This window comes from Sycon ciliatum, chromosome 4 (genome assembly GCF_964019385.1).
Source record: "Sycon ciliatum chromosome 4, ocSycCili1.1, whole genome shotgun sequence".
NCBI classification, from domain to species: domain Eukaryota; kingdom Metazoa; phylum Porifera; class Calcarea; order Leucosolenida; family Sycettidae; genus Sycon; species Sycon ciliatum.
The window spans coordinates 5,027,460-5,052,224 of NC_088646.1; the positions used below are offsets into that span (position 1 = coordinate 5,027,460).

General features: G+C 48.0%; 1 protein-coding gene across 1 annotated transcript; it reads right to left on the reverse strand.

Annotated features, from left to right (window-relative positions):
- LOC135814057 (uncharacterized) lies at window positions 1-23,917 on the reverse strand. Its single transcript, XM_065327114.1, has 25 exons — window positions 23,504-23,917; window positions 22,455-22,596; window positions 21,775-21,940; window positions 21,104-21,176; window positions 20,553-20,796; window positions 19,394-19,547; window positions 16,703-18,506; window positions 15,267-15,933; window positions 14,259-14,450; window positions 13,830-13,970; window positions 12,170-12,478; window positions 11,452-11,745; window positions 10,884-11,231; window positions 10,285-10,532; window positions 10,002-10,083; window positions 9,497-9,862; window positions 8,470-8,715; window positions 6,176-6,301; window positions 5,434-5,784; window positions 4,500-4,805; window positions 3,980-4,285; window positions 3,713-3,754; window positions 2,768-3,357; window positions 2,013-2,229; window positions 1-1,553 (listed from the first exon to the last, which is right to left on the reverse strand). The coding sequence occupies exons 1-25, from the start codon at window positions 23,762-23,764 to the stop codon at window positions 733-735; spliced, it is 8,496 nt and encodes a 2,831-aa protein (XP_065183186.1). The 5' UTR covers window positions 23,765-23,917; the 3' UTR covers window positions 1-732.
- Window positions 23,918-24,765: the final 848 nt, after the last annotated feature.

The window sequence follows — 24,765 nt, forward strand, 5'->3', positions numbered from 1 at the left end:
TTATGACGTTTCGGACCAGTCACCCATCGTCAGATATCATGAATATCAGATATAATGGAAAAGTAAAACAAAACGAAATAATAAAGCGGTTTGAAAAAAGCAAACAGGCGTTCCGGAGAAAGGAGATTTAACAATGCGATGAATAAAACAATAGATGTAACAATCCTGAAATGAAAAATGTATAAATATGTGATTTTGAAAATAGCACTATCCTTTATTACGATGAAATATACGCCTCCAATCATGGGCAGAAATGAGCACACCATCTGCTCAGCAGAGGGACTTTTAAAATAATTTTGATGATATGTAATGACTGAGCATTGACAGTGTGTTGTCCCCCGGCAAACACAAGGTGAACACGCAACACATAGGCCATTGAGGCTGCTTGAGAGCACGCGGCACAGTACTGCTAGGTGGAAGTAGTTGTTTTAACTTCATAGAAAACATGTGTGTATGTGTGTGTGTGTTTTAGTGAAGTCGCTCAAGGTCCAACAAATAGGTTCTTACATTCTTCCTTTAGAATTATACATTAAATTAAATATTTTGCTTCAAAAGATAACCGTGAGTTTGACTTTACTTTAGAAATCCTTAGCATTAGAAATTTGGGCCAGTAGGTTAATCAAAACAAGGAAAACTCATATGAAATGGTTCAAGTGAGGCTCATCATCATCATTTAATTGTTCAGAAATAGCAGTACCGTCATTGTTCTCCTTGTATCCATCAAGTTCTTCATTACACAATTGTGGAGAATGATCGGCATCTTGGTAACGACTCAAGGCTGTCCACCGATGTCAGGTAGATACTCTCGGTCGGTTCTCGGCGTTGTTGTTGCTGTTGGTGGTGGTGGCTTGCCCGTGCAGCACGGGCCACTCTTGTAGACGTGCCCGGCATGGCAGGCGATGGGAGCACACGCATGGAGTGAGGTCGTAGGCGAGGAGGTGGCAGTTCGACACCAGGATTGCACAGCACAATGTCATCATACGCGTGATTCTTGCCTATCTCGCTGTAGACATGAAAGTTGGTTGGGCAGCTGCCGTGCCGTGTGACATTTGCAGCTCTCGGCGGTGATGGCGTGTTGGAAAACCGCTGGGGAGAATCTCCTTCACTGATATCACTCAGAACATCCATCAGTTCATTCAGCTCACCATACAGCAAGATTAGATCATCGGTAGATGACACTGAGTTTGTCGAATTTTTTCTTGGAGCATGGCTGGCCATGAAGTGGAGGATCTCCTTGACGAGGTCATTGACTCCAGGTCGAGCACTGGCAGGAACCATCCAGCACCTCTGCATCAAGTCAAACGCATACTCCGGACAGCGGTGTGGCTGGCCAGGATGGAACTGTTCCCGTAGCTCCACCAGCAGCTCAATGTTGGTGTAGTCGTGGTACGGCTGCTGACCCAGGCTGAACACTTCCCACATGAGCACGCCAAACGACCACATGTCGCTTGAAGTGGTGAACTTGCCATCGAATAAAGCCTCCGGGGCCATCCAGCGCAGTGGTATCAGCGAAGTCTCAGGGCCTGAGCTGTAGTAGTCCTCACAGTATAAACCTTTTAGGACAGCAGGCCATACAACACAAGTAGAACAATCATACACATGTCACTAGCCGTTCTTTGTGGTTCGACCAAAGTGTTGCCGCTTGGAAGGTTTTCTCTTTACTCTTTATCGAAACTCTTCATTCAACCCAGGGCCGTGTGTGTTGGCTGGTCTGGCACGAGATAGTGTGCGGGGGTTGTTCTAGGGAGAGAGAGTGTCAGATTGTTTGTTGTTTGTAGTGTGACTATTACAAGTACTACAGCACCTGGCATGTACCCCGCATGGGGCACGGGGGGGGGGGGGGGGGCACGGGGGACACCCTAAAATGTTTGACCTACATGTTGGTTCACCATGCACCGATAGTGATCATGAATGACATGCACCAGCCATCCCACACATATGTGGCCGTGCACACCCCCCCCCCCCCCCCCCCCCGCCTAAAAGGGGGACCAGCTACGCTTCTGAGTACTCACCTTGGTTCAGTCCAAAGTCAGCCAGTTTGACTTCCATATTGCCACCAACCAGGAAGTTCCTGGCTGCTATGTCTCCGTGCACAAAGCAATTCTTTCCCAGATACTGCAGGGCACTGGCTGCCTGATAGACTATATACAGCTGCTGTGCGAGGCTGACTCGGGTGCAAGACGACATGGGCGTATCGCGGCATGATGCCAAGAATGCCTTCAAGTCACCCTGGTGACGACGACAACAAGGGAAGAGAGAAGACACTGGTGTTGTTGACTAGACCTGCGCAGAAATACTGGCACTGTATGTGTGGTCATAATCTTCCATTGGATATTACAGACACTTGCATGAACAGAATTGAAAAGGCGTAAATTCATGCAGATTGAAATACCAGCACTGGCAGCAGCAGATGCATCATCATGCGACAGATAGAGGCAAAGACAAGGTTATGGAATGCTGGTCTCTGCCAACATGGACTTCTCTAGTGTGGCGCATACACCTCAGATATTTATCAATTCACAGATCCGAGGGTCCAAGGGTCTACAGATCCAAGGGTCCAAGAGTCCACAGATCCAAGGGTCCAAGAGTCCACAGATCCAATGGTCCAAGAGTCCAGGTCCAAGGGTCCACGCACCCATGGACCCACGGTCCCACATACCCATGGATCCACGGATCCATAGAGTTTTCATATTTGTGTTCTTATAGAGATAACAGCAACACAACAACACAACAACAATGCCAACAACCACCACATTAGAATGCTCACCTTAGCCATATTTTCCAGCACTATCATCTGCGGAACATCAGCTGTGCACAGCCCAACCATCTCCACGATATTCTTATGCTGGAACGTTTTCAGTGCGTCGATTTCCAGTAGCATTTGTGCCGTACCTTCACCTTCAGCCGTGCGATGTAACTGCTTGATGATCACTTCGGTTTTGATTGGCGGCGATGCCCTGTCTGACTGCGGACCGGCTTCACTCAGCTTTGCAACGTACATTGTGATGAGGTTTCCCACGCCCATGCCTCGGTGCTGACGTATTCGACTTCTCTCAATCTGCTGCGAGGTGTAGCTGGCGAGCTGTTCGAACTGCTCCGTCTGGTCTTTGCTCTCGAGGAGTCCACGGCAGGACTGGTACATGCTGTACGTATGCAGCGGTACTAGGTTAACTGTACTGAGGCGCATGCTTGTTCTCGACGTGTCACCGCCACCGCCACCGCCATCACCACGCTTGTGGCCTCGTACTCGCCAGTAGATGCTCTCCTTGTGACGCACCAGCAAGGTGATTATGGCCAAGAGGGCAATGAGCACAGGTAGCAACCCTATTGAGAACCACACCCATCCTGGCATTCCTCCTGCACACAGACACACAACGTTCAGCAGCAGTGCACATTGCGGCAACTGGTAACCACAGCCCACGATAGAGAAAAATACTGGTGTGACACAAAATGTGTGCCCGGACACAATTGTGAAATGGGACTGGTAAGTTTTTCCTCCAGTGCAAACGTAGATACAGGGATAGATGAAAGCTGATTCCAAGACATAGCATTGAGCAGCCCAGTACATGTACCAGTTTTAGCAATCCTCACTGTAGAACAGGAGACATCATTATGCGGAATCACAGTGACTAGTACCGCACAGGAGAGATTTGTCTGCATACACTATGGTAGCCAACAAAGATAATTATGCACAGTAACAGATTATGCTTACCAGCTGATGTTGCCTCGGTATCTGCATCTTCAGTACTTGAACCTAAGCCAGCGCAAAAAGAATAAATAGCGTTACATGAGCAACTGTCAAATTGACTTCTTTGATCACGCCTGCACAAGCTCTACCCAAACGAGAATTTTCTTTTAAAGGTAATCCACAAGTTATTGTCAATTTCCAATCAGTCGGCAGGAAGTGAAAGCTCCCTGCCACCAGCACTAGAAGGAAACCTCTTGCTGTTGATAGTAATATTCCCATGATTCCACTTACCATCCACATGCACTGTGCACGGGGAACTGGCTTTACCCACACCAACACGGGTAGCGCCAGCCACCGTAAAGCTGTACTGTCCGGGCAGGAACAGACTGTCCAGCAGGATATTCTCCTCGTGTGCCGACACGTTGATCATGGAAAACGCCGCACTGGTGCTGTTCATGACTCCGTAGCTGATGACGTAGGCGACAAGGTCACCGTTTGCCTTGCCGTATGGTATCTTTGACCAGGTCAAATTGACTATGGATGACTCAGTGGTGACTTTGTGTGACTCACATAGCAGGCTCGGTCCTTGAGACGGTACTGCGAGCAGTCAAGACAGTACACAAACTCAACACATCAGCGAAAGTGACGGTAATCGCAATGATCAAGAACACACACAAGATCTGAGGAGCAACTGGGAAACGTATGTTGACTGAAAGGAAATCCACGTGGCACAGCAACAGTCATTGACAGTCTTACTGATCAAGCACACAGGAAATACATTGTAGTTTGTAAAGAGAAATAACATGCTTACCACTCTCCAGGGTGTTTACCTCCACACTAGCGTTTGCCTGGCCGTACGCCGTAAGCAGCTTCACCACAACTCGATAGCGAGTTCTGGCATTCAGCTGCGTCCAAGTGTGTCGATAGCGCCGCGGAATTGTGTCAATAAATGGTATATCCACAATGCTGACCTCTGGCTTGATATCCAGTGCGGGTAGTGGCAGTGGTATTAGCGTAGCTTGAAGTGATTTGATCTTGCTGTTCGGATACTGTAGCCATTCTATATCAACTGCTGTGCTGTTGAATTGACGGACTTGCAGCGACTGAATCTCCGGTTCTACAATTTTAAAGGACAATATGAGATCCAGATGTGCAGTGAGAAACCCTCTATCATGAAAAACAGCAACACAAATGCTCCACGGAATTTTGCAACATTGCAAATGTATGATGATCCACAGATAGGAACAGCAGTGAAATCCGAAACAAGATAATAATATATTGTTTCCGTACTAAGAAATCATTTCTCTACACAGTCCAAACACTCGCACATGGTTTCTCACAGTCCAAACACTCGCACATGGTTTCTCACAGTCCAAACACTCGCACACTCGCACATGGGGTTTCTCTGCTGGAACGGCTACTTTAAAAAAGATTCACGAAATTGTCAGGCCTTGTCTGATAGTTTGATGAATTTAAAGTGATGTTATCAGCAGAGAGACCGTGCGTGTGTGTGTGTGGGGGGGGGGGGTGTATGGGTGTGTGGGGGTGTGTGTGTGGGTGTTCCGACTGAGTCGAGTAATGTGTAAAATGGAATTTGCAAATCCTTCGAAACTTTTTACCAAGAAATCAGCCAGAAATAATGCCTTCCAAGCAGGGTACATGTGCCGGGATTCACCATTCACCAATCACCGGGTGGGGGGGGGGGGGGCACAACCACTCAATAGAGGTGAGAACCTTGTACTCACCATCTTCCATGGTCTTGATGAAAAGCCAGGCTGAGCTAGGGCTATCACCGCTCTCAGTTCGCACCACCACGTCGACAGCATACTGCATGTTGGGTAATAGGTCCTCGAGTGTTGCCGTGTGAACACGACGATGTACGGACACAGTCTTTGCCTCCAGAAAAGACGCTCCGACAACCGATCGCCGATCTCTGCTAGAGGCTGAGACATTGGGGGCATTCTCTATGCGGTAACGTACTAGATATTCTAGAATGTAACCTGTTATTTCAGTGAGATGCAGTGGCAACCATGACAGCTCGGCCTGGCGTGATGAAACTGCAACAACTTGAATATCGTGCACACTCGTCGATGGAGCTGAAATAGCAAGAAGGATAGGCAGTTCCCTTACAATCAGGCATGGAAAATCATAGTAACATAGAGGTTCCGTGACATGTGCACCCCATAAGACTTACTGTCACATGCAGGCTTGTAAATGTGTTGTGCCGGGCCTGGGCGCACTAGGATACAAACCAAGCAGTTGTTAGTCTACAAGACAAGTTGTAGAATTCTGCCAAAAACTCTAGCAGTAGGGCCAGCACAAGTAGCGGGAGCGACAGCATTGGCACTGGCAGCAGCAGCAGAGGCAGTAGCAGAGGCAGTAGCTGTAATGGCACGTGTAGGTGGTGGGTAGGTGGTGGGGGGGGGGGGGGGCAGCAGACTCTGAATCATTATCCCTGCGGTCTCCCGACACACCATCACAACATACCTGATTCTCCCGTACACACGAGTGCTTGTGTCGTTGCAACGTAGCGATAGTCTGGCTTCTCAGACTCGCCGCCACTTTTCAGCATCCTGGCAATCTCCACCGTGTACTTGCTATACGGACGAAGACCTGGGCATTGCACAACAGCAACGGTAGTTATGTTACAGCAATGCAGAGATCAGAAAAACACCACAGTCCATTCATCTAAAATAGCTGGATTTTGAAAGGCCGATCTTGGCCGAATTCAGGCTCAAAAAGTAGACAAACCGGCCCCACCTTAAACTTGAAAAATCTGGGTTAGGGATCTGCTTCTCCATGCATTTTTCCATGGCATACCTGTCCCAATTTTGAAAAGTCTGGCTGAATTTCAATTCCCTGTCCTTGGACTTTTCTGGCCTCAGTCAGGTAAGGAACAATTGCATGGGTCTCGCAATGCTGGATGTACTGTTGTTTTCACAATATCTACAACTTTACCGTGATGGGACACAGCAAAAGGTCTGGATGCCAGTTTCCAATGAATGGACAGTGAACAATCAATCAAACCAATGTACATTTGAAATGACATAAGAGCATCTGTAATCCACCCTTATCAACAGTATTACTGTGCAGTGTACAATACAGTCTATGTGCATAAGATAGCAGTCACACCTTTGAGCATACAGGGATGCCCAACCTCCAGACACGGCTAGCCATAAAATATTACATGTAAATTATGATTTATGTAAAGAACATGACCTAACTGAGAAGAAGTAGCGACAACATGGCCTAACAACATCACCTCCACGATCACCAATTTGGGTTCCGACCAGCTCGTTCCACGACACAACTGCTCACACTTGCTGTAAATGATTGGAAACTGGCCCAGGACCGCGGAGAGACTACCAGTGTAGCCTTTGTCGACCTCAGCAAGGCGTTTGATCGCGTCCAGCATCAACAGTTACTCGTTGCGCTCCATGGCATGGGTGTTCATGCAAGCGCCCTGCGTTGGTTTGCGTCGTACCTCGCCGGGAGATCTCAGCGTATCGTCACGCAAGCCAGCCAGTCTTCAAGTCTTGCAGTGTTTCGAGGAGTTCCTCAGGGAAGTATTTTAGGCCCTACCCTTTTTAATGTCTACCTGAGGGACCTTCCCCGGCTTGCGGAGACAGCGGGTTCAAAATTACTGATGTTCGCAGATGACAAGACAGTCTACTCTAGTGATCCGTCGAAGGCGCGTTCCGAAGCCAAGTTGTCATCAGCACTGGAGATACTAAACAACCACCTTGGCTCCCTTGGCATGCAGATAAATACCGACAAAACCGTCGTCATGCAAATCCATCCCAAACGTGCCACAGGGAGTCAGCAACAACCAAGGCAACAACTGCAAATCACCTTGTCAAATGTTACGCTAGGGGAAGTGGAAAGCACCAGATGCCTAGGAGTCGTTGTTGACAATAAGCTGTCCTTTGACCAACACATTAACAATGTCGTCCAGAAAGCCTCACGGAAGATTGGTGTACTGCGCCGATCTTTCCGCCAGATGAACCTGGTTGCCCGCCGTACTTTCGTTGTTGGTGTTATTCAGCCTGATCTAGAATATGCTCTCCCTGTACACCTTTCGTTTATATCCGCTAAAAATAGAAACAAGCTAGCCTCACTCCTCCGGCGCGCTGTACGAGTTGCTTGTGGCGCATCACCCCAAGCTAATATCACGCCACTTCTTCACCACCTCAATGTTTCCTCTTTCCAATATCGATCAGCATTTTTGTTCCTTGTATTCATTTTCCACTGTTACTGTATTAAGCTGGCTGTTTGCTTGCAGTCCCTCTTTCCCATCTGTACGTCTACCCGAACTACTCGCGGCTTAACAACTCATAACATGAGTATCAATCGCTATATCTGTGTCTGCTGTGGGCTTTCTGTCCTTTTCAAGTAAATCGGCTCTTGTTTGGAATTATTTACCAGACGACCTGAAGTCCTGCACTACTATCGCAGATTTCCGCGTCAAATTGGCTATTTGGCTAAAAGACAGCTTAACTCTTAATCATTGTTGTGATTTGCTTTCAAGCAATGTGCATAATCAGTAAATTGATGTTGCTGTTTTTGTTTTGTTTTTTTTGGGTTTCCCGTTCTCGGGGCCTTCTATTCGGTACTCTTTGTAGTTGTACTTCTGTACTGTTGAGCTATCCGAATTCAAATAAACACGAAAAAAACTAAAAAAACTTAAAATTAAATATGGGGCATGCTACTACATGTACATGTACATGCAATGATCACAAGTCAAGCACTCTCCTCCCAGTTGAACCTCATCGCTCACTTACCGTCCAGCTCTATACTGACAACATCACCATAGTCGGTATCATCATTATGCACCTCACTTCGATTCAGTGGTGGTACATTGGAGGGTGAGACGAGGTCGTTGCAGCGGCCATGTAGCATAGCCCGAACGGTGTAGAGCAGCATGGAGTTGTCACGTTCTACGCTTGCTACGGCGCTGTCGTGCCAAGTCACGTTCAGGCCTCGGCCATCGTCGCTTGTCATTATCCCATCGATACTCAGCTCCGGATCTGTGCACGGGAATGCAGCAAGGCCACACACGGAAATCGCAATGGGGGAAAGTGTCTAATGAAATACCTGCTTTTTCCTTTTCACAGACTTGCATTACATTTCTTCTTGTACTGGGGTTTTGTCAGTTGGTAGTTGAAAGAAACCAAGCATATGACAGAGTACACCTTATAACAACCCTTGGCAAGGTGATGAATGACAGAACTGTCTAAACTGGGGAATTCCCTGATCACCACCATGCATGATACGCCCGTATATAAATCAATCTCCGTATGAATTTACAAGAGTGTGAGTAGCAAGAAGCTGATTTCCCCGCATCCCGCACTGCATTATTCGAATATTCTGTCCATTCTTCAGGGAAGTGCGCTAGTTGAGTATGCACTTCAACCAATACCTCGAGATACGGTGAAATCTGTCTAAGCCGACCGTTCAAGGAACCTTACACAGTGTGATCCCTGGTTATAGGTGGTCTTCTTATCCGGCATCATTTCACTACAAATAACACCCCTTGGTCCAAGTTGTAGTGGTCTTCTTGGACAGGCGGTCATCTTCTCAGAGCGGTCACCTGTCCTAGGAAGGTTTTACTGAACATGAATGTAGACTGTAGCGTGTTAAGTTATGGTTAAGTTAAGGGTTCCAGGTTCAAGGTTCAGGGTTCAGGGTCCAGAGTTCGGGGTTCAAGGGTCTCTCAACTGCATATAAAGTTCACTCATAGTGACTGTTGCAGTTCGCGGCAGCTTGATGACTGGCAATGGTGTCTACCTATATTCCCTTGCAGCTTACCATGAGTTAGAGTAGTGTGCACATGTCCTGCTCCAAGCATCTGCCCCTCGTGCCTCTTCCCAGCACTGTCCGCATACCAAGCAGAGACCAGGACGTAGACGGAGGAGTTGAGCGGTGGATCAGGGATGGTCAATGTGCGTTGGCTTGGCGAGTACAGGCGATGCGACTGCCGGTAATGGTAGAATGAATGGTCCGGTGTGGATGTCGCTGACTGACCTTGGATCTCGTTTGGCATCACATTGGCCCACAACAGAGTGATTCGATAGCCAGATACGGGACTTTGCTGGTACTGTGCCTCGGACCACTCCACCTGCAAGCCATACTCGGGCACAAATCTAACAGCAGCAGCTGATGGTTGAGATGGAACTGCAATGGTGTAACAGAAACAAAACAAGAAACAAGAGTTGTGCATGAGTTGAAGCATTGCTTACAGCAGGTAGCAAGATTCTTAGCATCATTCGTGAACTAGCACTCGGCCTTTACAAATTTCAAGTAGCATAGTTACCAGAAGGGAGAGTGAACGTTGAAACAGATAGCTTCTGCTTGGACACTGGCACAGCAAACTGGCTGTACGCTTCAACGGAGATCTGGAGAACAACAGTCACACAAGAACCACTGGATTTCTGAGCCGAGAAGACTGAAACAGAGCAAAAATGACTGTCCATAAAGATGGAGAAGGCTGAGTACAAGATAGAAGCGATGGAGAGGTGCGACTCGTACAGGAGTACATTTCATACTAGACACTGGAAGCACAGTCATGCCACGCCAACCTTCTATCAGAGTCTTACCTCATACAGTGTGTCTCCCTGTAGATCGGATAGTGTCCAGGTCACCGCCGTCTTGCCAGTAGTGTCCGTAACACTGCTGTTGACTATCTGCCGGTGGTCTGTGAACGTTGAGTTGGAGGAGAGCGACGTGGTGTGAACCAGGAAACTAGCAGGCTGGTAGGGTCGCTGGTGTTCTTGATCCGTTCTCCACTGTACAGTTATGGAGTGAGACGAGCGGGACACGATCTCCAGGCCCACCACCATCAGCACTAATATACATGTGACACACACACACACACACACACACTCACATATATACACACACACACACACACATTAACACATGCGCATCACACATTAACACATGCACGTCATGTGTTTTCACAAAAAGGCTCCATTCAAGCGGTGCCATAATTACGGCAATACGACCGATCAGTATTCACCAAAGACCGATCACTGGAAGGTTGTGAACCCGGTGCCAAGTAACAGATTGACAAGAATCATCAGAGCCCACACACAACTTACAACCTGTACTGTACTTCACCCGCGAATGCAAAGAGAGAACTCTTACGTATTACGAACATGATGGCTCCACACAAAACCAGCACCCGCCAACTAACCTGATGGTGACGTTCTGTGAATTGCAAACATTGTCTGGGGAGACGTCGTTTCATCAGTACTGGTCAGCTGAGCGGACACGTTGTAGAATGTGAATGCTGTCAGATCAACCAAAAGCGCCTGATTGCTCGGCACTTTCACCGAGATAGGGTTAGAGGACTGGCAGTAGACTGCCGAGACGGCCGCGACGTTGGAGCAGTGCTGTGACAGGGCATAGTACGTGACTATGTAGGAGACTCTGGGGCTTGGTAAGCGGTTGGCGGAAGAGTTGCGTATGTGCTCCGGCCAGGTCAGCATCATAGTGGAGTTGGACTGAGAGAGCAGCGTTAGAGGTCCTATCGTGGATTCATCTATCATGAGAAACACACACACACACACACACACACACACACACACACACACGCACACACACACACACACACACAGGCACAGGCACAGAGACTAACATCCATGCCGTTGGGTGAGCTCAGAATGATAGAAGCTGTTGGATATTCGTAAAGCAGATTGGGTAGAAATAAGAAGACTGTCTTCAGAATGAGATGATCACAAAGTATATGAGATCACTAGTACCTTGCGGAGGAAGTTGCAGTTGAGTCTCCTGGCCAAATTCGCCCCAACCAGCTTTCGTTGCCGCCCGAAGTTGAAACACATAAGTGATTCCGGAGGTCATGTCGGTTATGTTCATACTCCAGGTCTGTGCAGAAATGGTCAGTACCCTGTAAGCATCAGCATCAGCAGTGTCTTCTCGATACCTGAGTTGCTGCTCAGTCAATACGCCATTGGACAAGGTGTTTGTCCAGCGCCAGGAGAGGAATGCAGACGTGCCACTGGTCGCTAGCGGTACAAGCACTGGAGCAACAGGATCTGCACAGACACCACATTGAAATCGTTGTTATTAGGTCAGTACCACCATGTGTTCTGTGTGCTGTGTGCTGTGTAGAAGAGAATGTAAGTGAATACAGCACTCATCAACAAGTGCATATTTCTGCTGTGCTCCATTTTCTTAGGCGACATATTCAATCTAATTGGTCAACAGTTTAAAAAAAAAGTAGAACTTCTTGTCTGCCAGCAGAAAGATACTGACACCTCCTCCTTGTATGTATAAATCCCAGTAACGTGTTATCCAGCACAAAATGATATCCCTGGTTTTTTTCTGAGTAATTTGTCTACTTGGATGTAGTTCTGCACAGTTACAGCATCTTGTATTACAGTAAAGAACTAATGATACCCTCAGACACAATGACATGGATCACGTGGTTGTCTACACTGCACCTGAATGCTAACTCACTGCTTTCCGATGTCTCGGCATCCACCGCGGGACTCCAAGGGCCATAGCCAGCTTCCGTAGCAGCTCGAACCCGTGCCAGGTAACCGGTGAAAGGCAGCAAGTTGTTGAATGTCTCTGTAAAGTGGCTACCCTCGATGGCAAACTCCTTTCCCGCGAGTGTTTCAGAAGTGTTCTGCACAGGCCGCAGCATAACCTGGTACCTCAGAATGTGTCCATTTTCAAAGATGCCCTCCATAGCATGCCATCTGACAGTGACGGAGGTTGTGCTTGTAGCAAGTACGGTTAGATTAGGAGGGTATGCCGATGGAACTGCACATGAGCGGAACAGAGACAATACATCCAGAATCTGATCTGATCAACATCTTCTCGGAATAAAAAATAACGATGGTAACGATGGTGTAAACCACTCTTGCAAACATCATAGCTAAGGACTTGCAAATAAGGTGGTACTGTAGAAGCAGAGATATCTGTCAGAAATATAACAAAAATCACGGTTCGTGTCACGTGCAGTCAGTTAGACTGACGTTTCAGCATCTGCTGGAACAGGTACGCCGCCACTCTCAGCTATTGAGGTGCAGGTGCAGGAATATATTATTAATATAATTTTGTCAGACCGGTAATTAACCAAGGTGCTTTCCGACTAATTAAAAAATGTCTGACTAACCACGGCGTGTCCACTCCTTCAAAATATTTTTAAAATGTTCCGGGAATGAATTCCTGAACGAACAGACTGAATTTCTCAGGAGTTGGACAAAAGTTGGACTTTTCAGCATCTGCAGGAACGCCGCCACTCTCAGCTATTGAGGTGCAGGTGCAGGAATATAATGTTATTTTGTCAGACCGGCAATTAACCAAGGTGCTTTCCGACTAATTAAAAAGGACGGACTAACCACGGCGTGTCCACTCCTTCAAAATATTTTTAAAATGTTCCGGGAATGAATTCCTGAACGAACAGACTGAATTTCTCAGGAGTTGGACAAAAGTTGGACTTTTCAGCATCTGCAGGAACGCCGCCACTCTCAGCTATTGAGGTGCAGGTGCAGGAATATAATGTAATTTTGTCAGACCGGCAATTAACCAAGGTGCTTTCCGACTAATTAAAAAGGACGGACTAACCACGGCGTGTCCACTCCTTCAAAATATTTTTAAAATGTTCCGGGAATGAATTCCTGAACGAACAGACTGAATTTCTCAGGAGTTGGACAAAAGTTGGACTTTTCAGCATCTGCAGGAACGCCGCCACTCTCAGCTATTGAGGTGCAGGTGCAGGAATATAATGTAATTTTGTCAGACCGGCAATTAACCAAGGTGCTTTCCGACTAATTAAAAAGGACGGACTAACCACGGCCGTACGGCGTGTCCACTCCTTCAATATACTTTTTAAATATTCCGGGGATGAATTTCTGAGCGAACACACTGAATTTCTCAGGAGTTGGACAGAAGTATTCTCCTATTGAATTCTCTGCTGGAACTTGTCCAGGAACTACTGGTAGAGTGTTCCGTGTGCGAAGCACAGAGCCATGATAGTTTCATGTGGATCCTTTCTTGGGATGTGTATGAGCCTGGAAATTGCACACTCTGTGCTAGCTTAGCTAGCACACGGTTTAGTTATTATGAAAATGTAATGTTGATAATTCCGAGGACAGGATAATGCACTTACCACTTGCTTCTGTGCTGAAGACCAGCGGTGTAGAGCGTGGACCTTCTCCGATGCGCGTCAATGCGGATATGCTGAATTGGTACACCTTTCCAGGTATGAGGCCCGTATAGCTCCATGTCATGTCAGACATATTGGATAGGACTGTGACAATCGAAAAGAGAAAAAAAGACTCAAAAATGCTCGAAAATTGGAACAATGGGTTTGAAAAAGAGATTTGGTCCAGACTATAGTTAGGGGAGACTGAGAGTAACGATGGTGTAAACCACTCTTGGCACGAATAACGCTTTTAAAAGACAAAATGCGTGCTAACTCAAAAGAAAGTTCAGCCTGGAATGCATGTATTATGCTGGGCAAATTTCCGCTAGCATAAAGCCATATTGGCGGAGCACAAGGAACACATTTCCAGAAAGAGAAGCAGGAGTTACTGACCGTAATGGGATACGGATTCAAGTGAGTTATCACCCGAATGGTTGCCACTGCCATTTGCACTGATCCCAAGATAGAAGTGGTACGCAATGATGACTCCATTCTGCTCAATCAGTGACGGTGGTTGCCAGGATACGGTTACGCCAGTTTCGGTTATACCATCTGCCTGCACGCTCTGAGGTGCCGCTTCTGGAACTGGACAGGTGCAGAGGAGAACATATCATTGTGCAGGATGAGCATACAAGTCAGACAGTGAGATCACATGACAGTCATGATGCGGCATCATTGTAAAAGGCTTCCCTTATCTCCCCTGATCCAGCATTCTCATCTACCGGGCAACTTTCTGACCCACAATTTTGGCTTTTTAACAGAAAATGGTGCCAACAAAATTTAACATTGATTGGCATTTCATATTGGTTACTAGCATGAAATCAGTCTGTATGTTCTGAGTTTCAGTCTGTATGTTCTGCATGAAATCAGTCTGTATGTTCTGAGTTTAAATCAGTGTGTATGTTCTGAGTTTCAGTCTGTATGTTCTGAGTTTCGGGCGATGCCTAGTTACGCGGGGCAGTGCCCAGTTACAATGTGCCCACGTAAGTGTAGGTCTACTGTATGTTTTGCTGGGTAAAGACAAGGCCAACTCTGACCATGGGGCAAAGGTCCGTAGAACAGTGGTACCTGCACATGTACATGCACGTGAAATCTGCAGCCTCGAGTTCTGCAGGCCAGTTGCATGAGGCGGTTACCATGGTTACCAGGCTTTTCCCCAGAACTACATTGTACGCTTTCAGCATATTTGACTGCAGCTGAGCAAAGGTATACTATTGGAGTGCAGAGACTGGTTCAATCTTGATTGAAGAATGTTAATCGTATTATCCTTGCTGCTGTCTGCAGCGTGATGCAGCCTGATGCCCATGTAAGTTTCTGCGTGCAAAGATTTACGGGCCACTCCCTGGCTCGCAACCTCCTTCAAAGTTATAAAAGAAAAGAAAAAAAGTGATGTGAGCTTACCATCTTCCTGCGTTACAATGATATGTATATCACTGTAGCGCACACCATTCATTTGTAACACCTGGACAGCGTAGCGTTGATATTCGTCCAGACCGAACAGTGTGACTTGGCCACCTTCAGGCATGGCATGATGCTGACATGACTCTGTCCGCTGCTGTGCATTGATGGCACACACAACAGCTATCAAGTGCAGGGGTGTGCTGTGGCTGGTATTGTGCTGGTGTCCAGCATCGTTCAGAACAGCCGCAGCGCTTGGCATAATGTGCTCCTGCACTGCACTCAGGTTGACTAGTACTATCAGCATTGTACTGCTGGGGCTAGTAACAATCACAGGCAGCGGTAAAGCATCATCTTCCGGTAAGTCCTTGACAGTCACCTGCATCACAGCGCTATGCTCAAGACCGGCACGATTGAGCAGGGTATAGCTGAACGTCATCTCCAACGGTGCCTCTATTATGCTAGTCGACTCTGTTGTAGGGAGATCAACCAACACGGTGTCATTGTCACTGTCAGGAGAGGTACCATTCAGGCCATCAATGCTGTCCGTTGGTTCAGTAGGCACAAGCCTATTGCTCAACGGGATCTCGAACGTTCCTCTAGCATAGTGCAGCTGACACGATGCGCCGTCCAGCGGACAAGAGCAGCCGGATGTAAGGTTGCACATGATCTGAGCACAACGGGGAGACATTATTGAACAGAGCGATAAGCTAACGGCAAAAGTGACAAACTGTACACAAGCAAACTTACTGTGTCACATGCCAATTCAGTGCCCTCAACTCTACCAGAGCTTTGCTGTAGTTACTGGGAAATGGGGGAAAGTAAGCATGCAGCTTTAAAGCATTGGTAGAATACGGCATGTAGCTTTATAAAAAAAAGAGCTACATCTGCATGGCTACATCAGTATATACTGGATACTCCCAAACTAGGAACTCATCCAAGTAGGTTTACTGTAATAAATATTATAGCACTGGGATAACAGCTGTATGTGTGCAATCTGGAACACTTGAAAGTATTCATGAACGAAAGCAGTGTAGCAAGGTGGATGGTGCATTGAAAAGGCCTGCGCCGCAGAGGAGACCCTGGTTTCCTACAGGACGTTTGGGTGTTTGTTTACTGAGCTCCGGGATGCAACTTACCGCAGGAATTGCCCCCCCCCCCCCCCCCCTCCCCACCTCACATACACGCCTTCACCTCCCCTCTGTACTTTCTTTTAAAACAGACAATGTCTTGTGTGGTGTTGGTGGCTGAAAACAAGTACTATGTACTATGTAAGTCGGATGGTGATAATCCGATAATCCGATAATCCGATAATCCGATAATCCGATAATCCGATAATCCGATAATCCGATAATCCGATAATCCGATGGTCATAACTCGTAACATTTTGTCCTTCTTCTTTTCACAATAATTATGTACTATGTACATGTGCTGTTTACCTGGGATATGGCACTGTATGGCAGTGGCAGGTCAAGTGACGCACTCCATTCCGTGTCTAGTGATGATTCCACTGTCACCTGTACCTGCTCCATGCCACTCTCTTCATCCGCAGTCGACATCTCCAGCAGCACTAGCCGTGTATTATGCCGATACCTGACACCTGCTAGATTCCCCACGTAGGATTCATCCTCTCCCATGTCGAGACCTTCGACCAATAGATGGCTACTGACGCCTGTGTATGCATGTAATGACATCATCACAGGCGGACTAAGGTCCACATAGGCAGACACGGAGGAGGACTTGGTTGCACCGAGAATGCCTCCAGCGAAGATCGCAATGTGCAGCTCTGCACCTGGCATGAGCAGCTCAGGATAGTCGAATGATACACGCTGAGCGAGCTTTGGCCGAACTCGACCATCCCTGCACTTCTGCTTGCCGTCCACAGTGGCGCATGCTACGTAGTTAAATGATATCACGCCACGCAGATTCTTCGTACCGTGAATGGACAGTTGTCCAAACGTCTGGTCGTAAATATCTAACAGGCCAGGAATCCCCTCGACCGGTAGCAGGTAGTGGCTGTGCTCTGATATGAAGCTGTTCAGGAAATGATCTTTCCACGTGACCTCAATGGGCGACTTGGAGCTCTTCCACGTCTTGTTATGAAGTGAGGTGATCTGCACTGGGTTAGAGTCCAGGGTCTGTATCTGTGCGGCACTGTAGTCAGCCACCAGGACTAGCTGCCTAGCGAGCTGCGTGGCATTGCTAGCAGTGACAACGGTCAGCACAAATGAATAGATGCCCTGCCGCAGGTAGACAGTGAAGGCATCGCGTGGCGGTGCGTAGAAGTCGAGTTCGAAGATCGGGCCCGGCGCCAGCACAAGCTTGTCGGTGGCTTGGTCGAAGAGCATGGGAAAATACTCAAAATGGTAACCGACTATATCGCCTCGCCAGCCGCTCCAATACGTGCGTATAGCTGCTGTAAACTGTCCTGGCAGTATGATAGCTATGCTTGGCGTGGCAGTCAGAGCACTGGGGACAAGCAGACCATCTGCTAGCGCACAGCCTGGCAAGTCGGACGTGGGCGGCCGCGAGCAATGGTACGCTGGCTGACCTCGTTCCGATGTCGGTGGTAGGTCTGTAGTAGCTGGTGATGTGCTCTTGACCGGCTCGGGTACAGCGGCTCGGACTGGAGAGCTGGTTATCCGCGCAGACATCAGCTCACTTTGAGCAGTAGGAGGGGTTTCAGTGGCAAGAGTGTGTGCTGCTGGAACCCCTGTCATTGGATCTGTATGCCCGGACGTGCCTTGAGCTTGTGTCCTTACAGGCTGCTGCACAGTGGTCTGCTCCGCTTGTGTTGGACGCACCATTGGTCTTGACTTGCCAGTCTGAGCTGGTGTTGAGTGTGTATCTTCTGCAAGAACGCCCTGCTTAGGATCTACGGTAACCTGACCGGCAATAGTTGGATAGCTAGTGGCTGTGATGGCAGGCACTGGCACATGGATGCGTGTAGGTGTTTCGTGTAGAGGAGCAGTGAGAGCATGCCCTGGCATGGGAATCTCTTCTGATGTAGGTGAGCTAGTAGGATGAGACTCCGGCACAGCTGTTGTTGTAAGTGGTTGGATTCTTGCAGCGCCAGCCACACTGCTGACAGGATCGGGACTAGCAGCATACTGCGTGCCTGAGTTTGCGACCGCCGGTTGCGTCAGCGGCTGAAGTGCAGTGTTGGCGATATTAGCGACGGGTGCAGAGCTTGCAGGCTCCTCAGACACACAGCCTAGGTCAACGGGTCTGATGTGAATTACACTGTGCACACACAAACACACACAAACACACACAAACACACACACACAGACACACACAAACACACACACACAGACACACACACACACAAACACACACACAAACACGCACACAAACACACACACAAACACACACACACACAAACACACACACACACACAAACACACACACACACACACACACACACACACACAAACACACACACACAAACACACACACAACATAGAGGTTACTGGCACTGTACATGCAGGGTTGGTTGGCTTGCAGGCCATGGACTATGGACCATGGACTATCTTCAAAAACTGGAAGGTGGTGCTCAGAAATCTGCACCTCGAAGCCATAGAAACGATTGTTGAAATCTCAAATCCCAGATTGGGCGGTGTTATCCAGTCATCTTTGCCTGTCCTTCTTAATCTGAACTGTCTTACGGACGAGTTACTGAACCCAGCTTACCACAGACAAGCGCTGGCATATCTCATGCAAGTTGAAGGCAACAACACAATGTCATGTAGAGGTCCTGGCTACCACGCATCTCACAATGACTGGCATCATCATCACTAACATGACTGTATTGCAGAGAATGGTGCTGGCAATAAGAGACAGGCAGTGACAGCCACACAACACATCATTGCAACTGCTTCTACATAGTGGATAGCTATACTATAGCTCTCCACTGCCCCCCCCCCCCCCCCCCCCCCCCCAGGCCCACACACACACACACTACAGCATTGTACTCTACCCATGACCAGATGACCATCTCTTACAAACACACACTCAGTGGTGGGATTCACAACGCAACAATTTCAAACCCATAGCTGTCGATTAAAACATCACGACAATATTGGAGAGACGGTCTGCGTTGAACTAGAGGTACGGGTACGGGCACCTACCCTGGTGCCTGCTGTAGGTCTGCGTCGTGACCAAGCTGCCACGGAACGAAGGACACGCTGGGCGCCTCGCCAATGCACTCGAACTCAACGTGCAGACTTGCTACAAAGCCGATGAGAGTATCGGGGCCTAGCAACACTGGCGGCTGCTGCTCTCCTGTGAGCGGGGAAATCAGACCAAGCCACAGCAGGCATCATACTTGTAAAACAAAACATACTGGTTAAAAGCACATGTCATGGAATGCATATTCGGGACCAATATCAGCCCCCACAATGCTTCAGTCTCTGTGTATTGATTACTAAGCTTGTATGCGGGATCACAAGGCTTATCTACGGATCCAAAAAGTGTTGAATAATTACTCCGCTGTACAATGCTTGCATCTCCTCTCCTGGAGATGGAAATAATCTAATCTAATCTTCATTCGAACTGGGAATCGAACTCACAACCTCGTATTCGGCAACGCTCTGCAACCACTAATGGCACTATGCCAACCACGCACCTCGGGAGGTCCACTCTGGGATTGGGTACCGGACTTCGGTTGGGGAGGGGGGGGGGCAAAGGCGGCGAGGAAGGGGAGATCATGAGCACCACCCTCCCTATGTCGAGCTCATTGAAACAGGTCTCTAATGGTCCAGCCAAGACACCACATACTAACAAATCAGTCATGAGAATTCTTCTCTACACTGGAATATGGCATGTGTAGCTCTACACTGGAATATGGCATGTGTAGCTGAGAGAACAGTAGAATGCCGATTCTCCGAACGCCAACTATTCGAATGATCATTATCCGAAACGCCTGTTTGCACTGGATTTTAGGGATAAAAATGAGTTTTTGCTGATTTTCTCCACCCAAAGCACCTTTAAAATGGTGCACAGGATACATGGCAACATTGTGGGGTTCAAATGGGCACCCAAAGTGTCATTTTGAGGAGATTGAGTGCGTCTAATTCCTGTAATATGGTTCAAGAGAATGAGAAATGATGAGGGCGCGAGGGGATATACACATTTTAGATGAATGTGTGACTGCTCCCTTATCCGAACACGCTCCTCATCCGAACCCCTCGGAGTCAGCCCCGCGCATCGAGAGGTACGGATAATGGCACTCCGACTACTGTATGCATCCAATTAATGACGCACTGCATGCTCCAGCAAAATACACACCTGGCTCCAGGAAGACATCGGTGTTCTCACTCCCAGCGTAAGCTGCCTGCCAAGACCCGGTACTGGCAGACACCGACGTCACGGCTATACCAAAGTGCTCAATGTCGAACAGCGTCAGCTCTGCAGGTGCACTACTGCTTGCTATCTTGGGCTGCCCCGGGCCGGTAGTAGCATTGTCGCCTGGTGAACGTGCAGCTTGGCCCAATGCGGCAGAGCTTGTCGAAAAGGACAGCAAGGAGGATATCTGCAGGAGACAGAGTAGATTGTGAAGAATGCAGTGAATTCAATGTTACAAATGCAATGTACTGGTAATGGGTGACGGTGCTAATGCCTGGACGGCAACACTGGAGTATCCACCATTGCGAGTTGGGTGAAAACGTATTTTCCGGAGTAAAAGCTCGACCCCCCCTCCATTTTTTTTGCCACGAAATACAGATATCTATCCTATTTATCACCGTTAATTTGATGATCGGAGTATAAGCCCTTTTTTGGGTGAATTTTGAGTGTTCAAAGTGCCGCCTATACTCCAGAAAATGCAGTACGGAACTTACACTGGAGAATGTTGACGGTAGAAACTCGATGTCAGCAGCCAGGTGAATTGGAGTATGGTCGGATGGAGTTGCACTGTGGAGTGAAAGCAGAACAGATGGAATAAACAGAACATAAGTTATTCACATCCACTGAACACTTTCAGTGTAACGCTGTAAAGTGTAAGTGCAGGGGTGTTGGACGGTATTTTGGGTGGTATGGTCAACTATATCAGGCTAACCTTTAGTAGAATACCATTGTGCCTTTCAGAATTTTTCAATACCGCAGCAAGCGTAGCATGTCCAACGCCCTGTTGTGTCATGAAAACTAATCTAAAGCATATTGGGACTGGCAATAGTGGCAAGTCGACGCACATACACCTGATTCGGGGAAGGGGTGGGGGCTTTACCACTACAATGCCAATAGCAACTTCAGTTGGCATTCAACGACAAAATGAGTGGAAATCAAAACTCCACATGGAGCACTGATCTTGCGACTGAAGAAGTGTGCACTCGGATCAGCGAGGCGTTCTGCAGAGCTCTTATAAATGCTAGAGCCCAAAAAGGAAGCAACGTTTGACTTGTGCTCGCTGTCCTGCACTTGTAAGTTGTATGAATGTGTGTGTAGGGTATCCAGTGACTCATTTTCCCATGGTAACAATCAGAGCAGTTCTATTCCCACATGATCCACTCACAAGGATAGAGTGTGATGTGCACAGCTACAGTTATCGCTGGTGCTCTGGGAGACAGCGATGAACTCGAGGGAAGTGGACTGAATATCACCAATGGCAGATGAATCTAGAAAGTGAAGTCGAAGCCAGTCAAGCTGACCAAGTTGCACAGACTCGGCTGCTGTGACATCTGCAACAGTGTGGGAGAAAAACATGTGCACATGATCAAAGCTGATAGAACAGAAGCATTGCAAGCCAGGTCTTTCTGATGAGTCCGATATTCAGTACAATCACTTTGTGAGTACAGCGATTTCCTCTCTTGGCTTTTCTGGAGCACAATATTATCACAGCAAAAGTTCATGTTCCATGGGCTAGACTGAGCATACGCTCATGCACACACACACACACGCACACACGCACACACACACACACACACACACACACACACACACACACACACACACACACAGAACATACGCACACATGCACACACCGCTGTGGAAATGCACTGCACTGTGGTCACCCACCACTTGGCTAGGCTTCTCAGAGATCCGAGCACATGCCTGTGTACGCGCCCTGCATCGCCAGTACACAGTCCAGTGCCTGGCAGTAGTTGTAACCAGATGTTGCTCAGCGACACTTCACTGCAAGAAATGGTTCTAAGGTGGATGCACCAGTACTGCATGTACTATGATTCTACTTACTTCTAGGAACGCTTTCGTAGGTGCCGTTTGCCGTAAACCACCATTCTGCTGTGCCGTCATTCTCCTCACGACGCCAGGACACATTAGCAGCAACAAGGTAGATTAGACGTGTCTCTTCGCTCAACGTGAGTATCGTGCCAACCTGCAGGCAAGAACATAACAAGGATTGTGATTCGCATACGAAAGCAAACAGAAGTTGTGCCTGACGCCAAACATTTTTATGAATGCATTGCTGTATGTTCTTAGCATAGGGCTTGGGAATTTGGAAACGACTGTTACATGATTGTACTGGACGTTGGAGAGGAACGTGACCATTACAAATTATTTTAAAAGAACTGTGCCACCCTTCTACTCGCAAAGTAAAAACGTAGAAGGCCGAGGATGATTCCGGCTGTAGCTGCCAAAATAATTCACTGATGATAGCCCTCCTCAGTCCTCACCCACCAAAACCTCTGCGGTTTGCCACTGGCTAGCCCAGCGCCATAACAAATAATTTGTCAATGCCCAACGGTGCTGTTACACTGCTAGTCTGTACTCCAACAGTAGAGTACAGTACTGATATGAAAAGAAAGCTGCGTAACTATTACCTACTTGATTGTTCCGACTTTAGACCTATAATCGTTCAGATAGACATTCATGACCTAGCGCCCATCTTCTCCCAACCTCCAATATCCGGAAGAAGAAAATTGTATCAGGAGATCCTCGCAAGTAATTGAGTTTGTCAAGACGATGACTACTTGTATAATTATTTTGTTTGGCGGGGAGCCGCTGAACCGGTCCAAACACGACTCCAGTCAGACTGAACACACGTCTAAAGTGACGAGCTTGGTGTTCGCGAAGAAGGTAATAGTCATGACAGGAGCCACGGTACACGCAGGAAACGTTCAGCAAATCAGAGGGTAAGAGATCCACATGCTCCACGCTGCTACGCTCGAACCGGCCAAAGAATTATTTGCCACCTCTCGAACCCGACAGGTGCAAGATAGTAAGTAGTTAGAGCTACAAATGAAGTCTAGACTCTAGTGACGACTCTTCGCAGTTTGTCTTACCTGGTGCGCTTGAAAGGCTTGCCAGAGGTCGAGCTCTCCGAACGATTGGTTTTCCAGCGCCGCACCAGCATCGCAGTCCCCGAGAGAGCATGCCAAACACGCTCCTGGCCGTGGTTGTGAGAAACACAGCACCAAAAGCACGAGCACCAGCTGCTGCAGTGCAACCGAAAGTCTGCGTCCTCCTGACCACCACTTGGTCGCGCCAGCTTTATAGTCACACCTCCGTATGGCACGAGGTAGCAGCTCCCAAATCACCATCATGCATCAAGCCCAGTCGGGCCAGTGCCATGCCAGTGGAGAACTGTCTGTGCCTGTGGCTCCCCAGAGACAGCTCGTGAACTATCCTGGACTTGTCTCAGCCGCCATGACTTGATTCACAGCCAACACACCGAGCTAGAATTATACTAGAAAGGTCCAAGAGACTCACAACGTCTTGCAAGGACTTCCAAGTCGCTGACCAGGACCTCCGGCACCCTACAACAGATACTGCAAACCTCCAGGCATGGCAGAGTTCAGACATACCGGGTAGAGTCATGGACTCATAGACACATCCTTTTGTCTTAGCATGGTGACCAGCATTCGTAGATCTACACATGGATGATGGCTGTCAGGATTGTATCCACATGATCTTTGTCATTGACGAAGGTGCTGGCGTTCCATGCACCAGTACTTGGCTACATGGTCGGCCTGCGGCCGTGATGGAGCCGCTAAACCGCTCTACCTAATGGCAATGCTGGGATATAGGGGTACCGGGGTGTTGGGCATGAGAAAGTGCTACGGTAGCGGTTAGCTACATCATAACACATACCAATAGCTATGTACTATGTAGATACACGACTAGTCGACTGTGCTCGCTGTGTGCTGCTAGCATGCTGAGTGCTGGCGTCTTGGAACGTTTTTGCCAGCTACACGACTGTCGATGGTGTACGCGATATGACTTCCACCCCGGCACGGCGATAGATCTACGCCATGCAATGGCATTGACTGGGGTAGAGGGACCCATACTGATACCATCACCGAGGTGAGAATTGCCGGTGCATCACTGCCATCAGTCATTGTGTTGTTGGTTGTTTGAACAAAACAAGGTGTATCTAACACCATAAGCCAGTGTGCGTCAGGACAGACAGTGTACATGTACATCCATATAAAAATCGCTCTGTGAGCGGTTCTGAAAAACCTTTACTGGTACTGCCCCGTCGTAAAAGTAAGAAATTAGAACTGGCCCATTGTCCCCCCAAATGCGAACTGATCCACCTAAATCG